The sequence below is a fragment of the Nematostella vectensis genome, chromosome 7 (genome assembly GCF_932526225.1).
Source record: "Nematostella vectensis chromosome 7, jaNemVect1.1, whole genome shotgun sequence".
NCBI lineage: Eukaryota > Metazoa > Cnidaria > Anthozoa > Actiniaria > Edwardsiidae > Nematostella > Nematostella vectensis.
In genome coordinates this window covers 9,977,726-9,988,933 of record NC_064040.1, presented here as the reverse complement: position 1 = coordinate 9,988,933, position 11,208 = coordinate 9,977,726, and the positions used below count along the sequence as shown (strand labels likewise).

Sequence of the window (11,208 nt, the reverse complement as noted above, 5' to 3'; positions counted from 1 at the left end):
ATCCGCCATGTACACCAACCCTGATCTATCCCATCCGCCATGTACACCAACCCTGATCTAACCCATCCGCCATGTTCACCAACCCTGATCTAGCACATCCGCCATGTACACCAACCCTGATCTAACCCATCCGCCGTGTACACCAACCCTGATCTAGCACATCCGCCGTGTACACCAACCCTGATCTAACCCATCCGCCGTGTACACAAACCCTGATCTAGCACATCCGCCATGTACACCAACCCTGATCTATCCCATCCGCCATGTTCACCAACCCTGATCTAGCACATCCGCCATGTACACCAACCCTGATCTAACCCATCCGCCGTGTACACCAACCCTGATCTAACCCATCCGCCGTCTTGACTTACCCTGTTCTAACCCATCCGCCATGTACACAAACCCTGATCTAACCCATCCGCGATGTACGCCAACCCTGATCTAACCCATCCGCCATGTCCACCAACTCTGATCTAACCCATCCGCCATGTACACCAACCCTGATCTAACCCATCCGCCGTGTACACAAACCCTGATCTAACCCATCCGCCATGTTCACCAACCCTGATCTAACCCATCCGCCGTGTACACCAACCCTGATCTAACCCATCCGCCGTCTTGACTTACCCTGTTCTAACCCAACCTACAATTAGACTGAAACCTGTCTAGTTTATCCGCCGTTTAGACTAACCCTGATCTAACTCATCCGCCATCTATACCAACACTTATCTAACGCATTCGGCATTTAGACTAGCCCTGATCTAACCCATCCGCCATATATACAAACCCTAATCTAACCCATCCGCCATTTAGACAAACCCTGATCCAATCGCTATTAAGCTGTCCCTTTGCTCGGTTCGTGGGGTGGCCGCTAAATTCCTCTAGCTCTTTTAGTTCTTTTATATGAATATCGCTCGAATTAAAGCCGCATTGTCACCAGTTTACTTCCGGAGGGTCGTGGGAAACCTCAACCGACAAGAGACAAACAAACTATTAGAATCCGCGCTATTTAACAGGCCACCCGCTCTAAATCATCAGTCACATCCTCAAAGAAACTTCCAAAAGATAAACTGCCTTTACAATTTTGAAACATTTTACACGTTAAAAATCAACGGATATTGTTACGTATTCGGCCGGAAATAAACTGGTGACAATGCGGCTTTAATGGATAGTACATTGATGATGAATTTTATTTTCTTTGCAGAAAAGACAAGAACGACCAAGGAAACGAATAAGCGATTTTTTATAACATGTTTAACGTAAAACATTTGCCAATGAATAATTACCGAATGATTCCTAATATTCCTAGAATTAGAGCCCTTGCTTCTGCACCCCCCCCTCCCCGACAACGCCCTCTTGTTTTCTTAGAAACAAAGGTATCCAGTAGAATAAGAAAGTATCCATCAAAATGTAAAAGAATTGAATCGGGTTTCGGATAGCGTTTAAGCTTGTCATCAACCCGTAACTTATTTTTGTTAAGAATAAAGAGCATCATCATTTCGTTGTTGGGTCAAAGTGAAATTTGTTAAAGAAGACCAGATTTAAATAGCCTGGTTGAAACTTGTAGGATAACAGATGTATTTCAATTAATTTATAAGAGTCTTCAACCCGTTGACACCTCAACCGGCCTGTACCGGCCTTGAGAAATACCCACAATCAGAACAATTCATCAATGCAAAATAAACAAAACGAGATGAAGATACTCAGGCATCAGTCTAAGGGATAAATATGGTATTGAAAATATGCATCCAACCAAGGTGATAGCAAGTACTCTATAGCCAATAATAACTCAGGTTCTTTGACAAATTTCAAATCGAAAATACAAAATACAACACAAGGGAAATAGATCAATAAGCACAGCTCAAGACACAAATAGATACCTTTATTCTGATCCTCCATTTCAATGGCTCAAAACCTTTATTCTGATCCTCCATTTCAATGGCCTCAAAACACAATGCCCACTCCTTGAAGACCTCTAAAATCATCACACTGCAGAGCCAGCCAACACTCCTCTCCCAAAAGTCAGACAGTCTTTTCACCCAAAGCCAAACAAATCAATTTCAGGTCACACAGACCCAGAATAGAAGTGTAAACAATTTTGCAATCAATTTGGTTTGCAGAAAAGACAGCATTCAGGAGAGCTGTCGGTGACTCATTAGAAAATCATTTTCACAAATCTCTACCCCCAATATGCTAATATCTGCCAATATGAATCATAATAATGACAAAAGCTAGGATGAATTGTACTCTTTAATAAGATGTGACCTTTGAAACAAACCCGATAGCTAGTGCCTTTACATCTCTTAAGATTAACATTCATTATTACAAAAACTTGTAAATTAGGTATAAGAACAACATTATCCGGGGAACTAGCAAAGTATCTCTAGGTATCTTACCCTGTACAAGTATCTCAGCTACTGTGGACAAGACTGTAAAACAGTGAGTTCTGATTGGCCATTAGCGTGTCGGGCTTTTCAAACTCGGTAACAGTCCCTTTGTTCATCACCAGCACACGGTCGCTGTCCATAACTGTGTCGATTCTGAGAGAAAAGAGTCTATGTTAGCCGCCATTTTTGTCAACCTGGCAAAATCTGTGAACGTCTATTACCATCGGCTGAAGCTAATGCAAACGTCGCAACTGAAGCATTTAACTTCGTTATCGCGTTATAAAATAATGTGTCACTAAATATTGGACGAGAAGAAGTACAAAGGTCGTCACGTCACGCCAATGAAACCAATGAACCTGTTTTTTTTTCAGGGTGTGATAGACTCTAACACTTAGACTTACTCTAACACTTAGACTTACTCTAACACTTAGACTTACTCTAACACTTAGACTTACTCTAACACTTAGACTTACTCTAACACCTAGACTTACTCTAACACTTAGACTCACTCTAACACTTAGACTCACTCTAACACTTAGACTCACTCTAACACTTAGACTTACTCTAACACTTAGACTTACTCTAACACTTAGACTTACTCTAACACTTAGACTCACTCTAACACTTAGACTCACTCTAACACTTAGACTTACTCTAACACTTAGACTTACTCTAACACTTAGACTTACTCTAACACTTAGACTTACTCTAACACCTAGACTTACTCTAACACTTAGACTCACTCTAACACTTAGACTCACTCTAACACTTAGACTCACTCTAACACTTAGACTCACTCTAACACTTAGACTTACTCTAACATTTAGACTTACTCTAACACCTAGACTTACTCTAACACCTAGACTTACTCTAACACTTAGACTTACTCTAACATTTAGACTTACTCTAACACTTAGACTCACTCTAACACTTAGACTCACTCTAACACTTAGACTCACTCTAACACTTAGACTCACTCTAACACTTAGACTCACTCTAACACTTAGACTCACTCTAACACTTAGACTCACTCTAACACTTAGACTCACTCTAACACTTAGACTCACTCTAACACTTAGACTCACTCTAACACTTAGACTCACTCTAACACTTAGACTCACTCTAACACTTAGACTCACTCTAACACTTAGACTCACTCTAACACTTAGACTCACTCTAACACTTAGACTCACTCTAACACTTAGACTCACTCTAACACTTAGACTCACTCTAACACTTAGACTCACTCTAACACTTAGACTCACTCTAGCACTTAGACTCACTCTAGCACTTAGACTCACTCTAGCACTTAGACTCACTCTAACACTTAGACTCACTCTAACACTTAGACTCACTCTAACACTTAGACTCACTCTAACACTTAGACTCACTCTAACACTTAGACTCACTCTAACACTTAGACTCACTCTAACACTTAGACTCACTCTAACACTTAGACTCACTCTAACACTTAGACTCACTCTAACACTTAGACTCACTCTAACACTTAGACTCACTCTAACACTTAGACTTACTCTAACACTTAGACTTACTCTAACACTTAGACTTACTCTAACACTTAGACTTACTCTAACACTTAGACTTACTCTAACACTTCTTTCATTCCTGCAGACCCACAAAAAGTATTAAATTTTAATGAATCGACCAATCAGTTAATCACCCACTTCTTTGTTATTGTTTATCATTTAAAGTATAGCGGTTTATTCGCAAGGAAACTTCAAAATTCCAATCTACGAATGAAGTCTGATATGTTATTGGCGATATTTGATTTAAAATACCTTGGTTACTTGCTTGAATTAGCCAATGGAAATGTATGCTTTGTGTGACTCTCCACTGAGCGGGAGCATCAATGGCTTCACATCAGTTATGTCAACAGTTCTTTGAAAATAGGTTTGATGAGCTAGTCCCTAACGCGGGTATCGGGGTTTCTGTGGTCATAGATGATCAGGAAGCGCAGGGTCTTGTGCGAGCTCATTTTTGTGACGTCATTTCAAATTACCCACCACAGGGAGCCCGTTCAAGGGAACAAAGCTTCTATTACCTGTGTGCTATTGTTAGCACTGTGCTCGTCCTGAATGCCTCCCGTATGGTCCGCTGGATAAACCGGTCTGTCTCCATGTCCACGCTAGCGGTCGCCTCGTCAATACAGAGAATCTTGAAAAGTCAAACTGGTTTTAAGACAAAGGTCTGATCGCCCGAAATAAGTTCCAAATAAGTTTGAACAGGTTAGAAGGGCTCTGAAGTGGTACTTACGGTAGGTAATAAGTTTTTTTATTTGCATCATATGAAGGCAATAATATAGTAGTTTGTACACCTTATAAGGGATAAATGACATTTTGATTTAAATTATCAATTGAGGTGCGCCAAGGCGGATTTGTGTGAAGGTAGCCAGGACACTTTGTTATCAAGGCAGTTTCCTTAAACGCCCCAAAACAAAAGCTACATCCATATTCTGTTCAATATCACAGTTGATTCCCAAAATCAGCCGGCGAAAATGAATGCTTTATCGCACTTGGATTTTGGTAGGGAGTTGGCGACTGACAGAAACCCAACGATGTCCTTATTGGAAGGGTTCCACTGTTTCTTGTTTCATAATAGAGTCCTCTCCGATAATTGGATTGGCCTTACCTTTGCACGAGTTAGCATAGCTCTTGCGAGACACACTAGCTGGCGCTGACCAGCGGAGAAATTACGCCCGCGCTCACCAACTTCAGCATCAAGGCCACCTGGATGTTCAGAAGGGATTAAAGATTATACAGGGTATTCGTCAAGACACCACCTAGGGGTCAACAGGGATAGGCAAGTTATGAATACAGGGCATTCATCAAGACACCACCTAGGGGTCACCAGGGATAAGCAAGTTATGTATACAGGGTATCAGGGCATTCATCAGGACACCACCTAGGGGTCAACAGGGATAAGCAAGTTATGTAAACAGGGCATTCATCAAGACACCACCTAGGGGTCACCAGGGATAAGCAAGTTATGTATACAGGGTATCAGGGCATTCATCAGGACACCACCTAGGGGTCAACAGGGATAAGCAAGTTATGTAAACAGGGCATTCATCAAGACACCACCTAGGGGTCACCAGGGATAAGCAAGTTATGTATACAGGGTATCAGGGCATTCATCAGGACACCACCTAGGGGTCAACAGGGATAAGCAAGTTATGTAAACAGGGCATTCATCAAGACACCACCTAGGGGTCACCAGGGATAAGCAAGTTATGTATACAGGGTATCAGGGCATTCATCAAGACACCACCTAGGGGTAGGCAAGTTATGAATACAGGGCATTCATCAGGACACCACCTAGGGGTCAACACGGATTACAGGTCATGTATAAAGTTGCCTTCACCAGAAGCGTAACGCTCGCACAAAAAGTCACCAGGTGGACCATCATGGCCACGAAATAGGATATAAAATTGGCAGCTTTGGTGCTTAATTACGAGAGTGCAAATACAGCATGGTCGATTCGAAGGTGTCTCAAGTATACGACTTATGTCTGGCTACGGGGCACAGCTTGGATCCATTTATTTTTCATTTTGTGGAGGAAGGGAAACCGGAGAATCCGGGAAAAGACCCATAAAAATAAAAGATTAACGGTTAAAATATTCTCTCCCATGCCGGTAGTGCTTCGTACCTAGATCGCTGACTGGTTGCTGGAGATGGCATCGCTCAAGTGTCATCCATAGGTCTCTGTCCGAACACTGAGGATATGGAAATAACTATTAGAATAGAATCAAAAAGCCCAAACTGTCGCGATCTCGTACCAGAACAATGAATACGATACACCAAAAACTGGAAATCGACAGACTCTGTCTGCCCTGAAGAAGTCTTATTAAAGACGAAAATTTGGCAGAGTCGATTTCCAAAAAGCCCAAACTGTCGCGATCTCGTACCAGAACAATGAATACAATACACCAAAAACTGGAAATCGGCAGACTCTGTCTGCCCTGAAGAAGTCTTATTAAAGACGAAAATTTGGCAGAGTCGATTTCCAGTTTTTGGTGTATTGGAATAACTATTAGAAGGTATTTGCACGAATACTGAGTATAAAAGAAAACTAAACATCAAATGCATGAATCCGCTAAAAGAATTTTCAGTGACGTACAAGGAGATATAGCTGCTGGGAATCCTAGTCGATAAAGATTTCGCAAAATACTAAAAGTTTCAGGCAGCAAGGAAGCAACTAAGGAACAGGAAACCTTTTGTAGTACTTTCCCCCAAACTCTACTCCCTCTTAACCCTTATTTTCCAAGACTCACTATCTCTTTAACACCCAACCATTGGACTTTTCCTACTACGAATGATAGGCAGTCGTTCTACCAATAATAACAACAAATTAACAGTAAAGACTAGATAGATAGACTTTATTTAAGACACGCTTGGTTTTTTGTAAGGAAAAATCTTACCTTTCCCCACGGGTCGATGTTGTCGCGTACGGATCCACTGAAAAGAAACGGATCTTGTGGAATGATGGCTAGTCGAGACCTGCAAACAGGTCATAGCTTATAGTTGGCATAGGGTGAGAAGCCTGGAGTTCTCGTAACATGGTATACAGTTATAATTAGTATAGGGTAGGGCGCCTGGCTTTCTCTTAACACGGTATATAGTTATAGTTGGCATAGGACAGGAAGCCTGGCTTTCACTTAACACGGTATATAGTTATAGCGGAGCCAAGCGCGGCCGCAGGCCGCGCGCGTAGCTCCATAGGCATAGAAATATGGTATAGGTACGCGACTTGGTTTTTGTGGTCATCGCGCGGGTACCCTGTGGTGTCACTCGCCAGCCAGTCAGTCAGCCGCGCAACTCCCAGGTCCCACTCGGCCCCGGAATGGCGACTAAATACAAGCACGGAGCAAGGGAAAAAGTTCTTGTCGATTATGCGATGATTATTTATTTTGCCTCAAATTTTGTGACTTAAGGATAAAGTCAACTAGAGGAGATCTACTGACATTCATTAACGCCAAGATTTATCTGGTTTTAGCTAGTAAATTTAAGCAAGTAGCAGTTCACATTAAAAAGCGAGCACAACCACAAGAAAGCGAAAAAAAAAACAATGCAAGGTGAGTTTCGGACGACGATTTGTATTGTCTATTGAGGATATGACAGTTATTGGGCTTTTGTTGTCCTTTTTGTTTGCTTTAAGAATGCGAGTACTTATTTAGTAATCAAATTATTTGAGCATAACAGCTTTTGTTTTGGCATTCTTCGTTTCTATCTTGGTTGTGTTGAATAAAATACAATACACCAAAAGAAGATACATATCCTTAGAAGATACAGCAACTTATTCAACTTACAAGAGAAATTTTCCTTACCGAGGATAAAAAAAATCAAGCCCTATTGTCAATATGTATTGTTGTTATTGTCTGCATCTTGCATCTCATGTGTTTATTTTTTTCGAATAGTTGTGGAAAATTGGTTAGATTATAAATGGCTTGATGAAAAGATTGTTATGAAAGATATAATAAATAATTGTTTTCACTCTTTCATGAACAACCTGAGGGCCAAGATGAATGCTAAAGACTGGAAGACATGGGAATTAAAAACCATGTCTTGAAGAGAACAGTAGAGAGTTCTTATTCACTAGTCATTTGGTACCCCCACATCCATGGTTCCAGGAAAGGGTGGGGGATTAGACTTTTTTAAAAGCATGTTTCCAAGTTAAGAGTAAAAAAAAGTCAATACCACCACCCCTCTTGACATATTCTGGTTAAAAAGTGGTCTAAAACCCCACATTAACCCCTGGCTTCCGCGGGACCATGAGGGAGGGGGCTCAAATGACTAGTTCATTACTATGTGATTCAGCAGTACACACTCAATATGTTTTTTTTTTTTTAGAACAAGATACTTATATAATATAAAACTAAAAACAAACTTTTGCTTTTTAAATAATAAATCTGTAAAGAAAACAGTTTTTATCAACCTAAAGATAATGGGAAAGGGGATATTTTAGGAAAGTACTGAATATAATTATCATATAATTTTTGTTGTTATATTTTTTTTTCAAACATTTAAAGAAGAGTAATATTTCTTCCTTTTACTTCTCCTACTTCTCCTATTTTTATGCAATTGATGCTATTTGCTATTTCCCCTCTACACAAAAAATAAATTAATGAACAAATTTGATTTTTAAATTAGAAATTTTCATTTAGTACTTTCACTTATATCTTTTTTTTTAGGATTTCCTTTCCAAGTCAGTCTCTTTCCCATTACATTTATTTTAGAGGTTTAGTTTTATTTTACTGGAATGGTTGGATCCAGGGTTTCTAAAAACACCAAAATATAATGCTTTACTGGATGTATATTTGTAGATGATATTAATTCCCATGAGGATAGGAAATCACCACATGGAAACTTCAGTATTGCATCTCATCTAAAACTGTGTTTGACACTATATAATATCTTTGGAATCCTGTTTAATCCATTACTTGTTCTTAAGGACAAAGCTTGTCAGAATGTAGCTTTACAAATGTACATTAATGGGACTTTTATGAGGGGAAGGGTTTTTTAGGACAAGATACTTAAACTATATAACACTAAGCAACAACCATGTTCTTTTTCAATAATAGAATTCGAAGCTATGTTCATATAGCTTGGATAGCATAGGTTTGGCCTCTTTAGAGGCCTGTGGTTGTGAAAGGGTTAAGATAATGGGAAAGGGGAAATGTCAATAAATGCCCATTCAAATTATTTTCATTATTCTCATATTTTTTTTACCAAACCTTTCAAGTTGAGTAGATTTCCTTTATTTCTCCTCTCCCGTCGACTATTTTTTGGTCAATTGATATTCTTTGCTGTTCCTCTCTACCCCAAATATAGATCAATGAAAGGGTTTGGTTTGAAATTAAAAGTTAGCATTTTAGCACTGTCAGTGATGTCTTAGATCTATTTTTTTAGGGTTTGCTTCCAAAATCAATCTGTTTTTTTCTCCATTGCATTCATTTTGGAGTAGGCCAACAACAACAAGGCCACTATATGGTAAGGGTGGGTGCACCAATATGTAATGCATTGTTTGTGGATTTTAATTTCCAGACATTTTTCTGGATATTCAGTCCAATAAAGGAGAGAATCACCACTAAATTGATACCTTCAAATTACAGTATGGCATTTAAACAGTCTAAATATATTATTTGGAATCTTTGAAATTCTGTTACATCCGTAGCAGGGGGTGGGGCACTGGGGGCATGTGCCCCCCAATATTTTCAAAAATTATGAGAAAATGACAAGTTGGGGCGTGACTGTGCCCCCTTTGTTTTCTTAATATATCTGTATCGTGCAAAGTATGTATACATGCCATTCATCAAGACCTAGGAGTCAACAGGGATTACAGGTTATGAATAAAGTTGCCTTCACCAGAAGCGTAACGCTCGCACAAAAAGTCGGTAGACCATCATGACTGCGAAATAGGATATAAAATTGCCAGCTTTGGTGCTAAATTACGAGAATGCAAATACATCATAATTTGAGGCCTGCCACGGCTATGCAGGATGAGATACAGGAAAATTCTGTAGCGGTGCGCAAATCGCAATGTTTCTTTTAGTCAAGCATGATGCATTAAGATTTTTTTGCGAGATTTTGGGGTTTGAGGTGGAGATTATGCCTCAGCATTGTTACACAGTACAGCCAAGCTCGAATTCTGAGCGGAACGTGCGAGGAAAGTTACACAAATAAAAGTAAAAAAAAAAATGCAGTTTAAAGACCATTAAATTGACGCCTTTTAGCAAAGATTCTCGCAAATTGACGCAAAAAGTACGAAATACAATGTAGTTCCTCGTCTTCCTCGTCATTGCATTTTTTGGCAAAAAAAAACATGTATGCTTAGTACCACTTTCGTGATGTCACACAAACCTTCTAGTTACAGGCCCGACATGGGAAGACTCACCTCAGCTTGTCCAGCGGAAGCGACGCGATATTAACCCCATCCAGTATGACCGCACCCTCAGCCACCTCCACCATGCGGAACAAGACCAGGAAGAGACTTGACTTACCAGATCCAGTCCGGCCCACAATACCAACCTAGGAGGAGGGCAGTCAGGTATCATACAAAGCAATGGCAAGGAGAGGATTAGATAGTGTCGCCAAGATCAATAGCTTAATACTTTCTAGACACCTATTCTAAAACACGGCTGCACTGTGGGATCAACGGTCATGTCATCTGGGATCAATCCAGGTTGTGAAATTGTAGTAATACAACATCCTTTTATATATATATATTTTATGCTTCTGTTGAATTCAGATACGTTGGTTTTGTTATCTTTTTGTTGCCCATGAGACAACGAGCCTAACAAACGGGTTTGTACTCTTTTTTATACGTCATTGTTTACACAAAAAGGGAAATTTATGTTAGACAAGAACTGTTCGCATACCTTTTCTCCAGCGTGGATTTCTAAAGACACGTTACGCAATGCCGGGGGGAGCCCAGGTCTAGTAAAGATAATATTCAAATATGAATATACCACAAAAAGCAAAAAGTGTTGGCTTCCTCTTCTCTTTTTATGAATTTAAATTATATACAAAGATTAGAATATAAAAAGCTCTTTCTCACCTATAGACAAGAACTATGTTATGGAAGCGAATACGTCCATGGGTGGGCCATGACGAAGATAACTGTAAAGTAAACAGCTAGCATCAGGCATGGGTACTAGACGGTGGTGATATGGTTTGGTATGATAAATTCATAATAAGACTATTGAGACACTAACCGGGAAATATCGCTTAAACTCGAGAGCAGCAAGCTGTAAGATTAGCTAGGGGTGTGGTTTTGTGGGGTGAGAGAAAAATATTAGGCATTT

At 39.9% G+C, this 11,208-nt stretch overlaps 1 protein-coding gene across 1 annotated transcript in view; it reads right to left on the bottom strand.

Moving 5' to 3' along the window:
- Positions 1–2,232: 2,232 nt before the first annotated feature.
- The window catches only part of LOC5518929 (ATP-binding cassette sub-family C member 10), a 32,177-nt gene continuing 23,201 nt past the window's right edge, over positions 2,233–11,208 (bottom strand). The window contains exons 22-29 of the mRNA XM_032363682.2: positions 10,962–11,023; positions 10,783–10,840; positions 10,299–10,432; positions 6,826–6,904; positions 6,054–6,120; positions 5,037–5,134; positions 4,450–4,562; positions 2,233–2,540 (exon numbers count right to left, since the gene is read on the bottom strand). Coding sequence (XP_032219573.2) covers positions 2,411–2,540; positions 4,450–4,562; positions 5,037–5,134; positions 6,054–6,120; positions 6,826–6,904; positions 10,299–10,432; positions 10,783–10,840; positions 10,962–11,023 — 741 coding nt within the window. The 3' untranslated portion in view covers positions 2,233–2,410. The remainder of the gene's footprint in view (positions 2,541–4,449; positions 4,563–5,036; positions 5,135–6,053; positions 6,121–6,825; positions 6,905–10,298; positions 10,433–10,782; positions 10,841–10,961; positions 11,024–11,208) is intronic.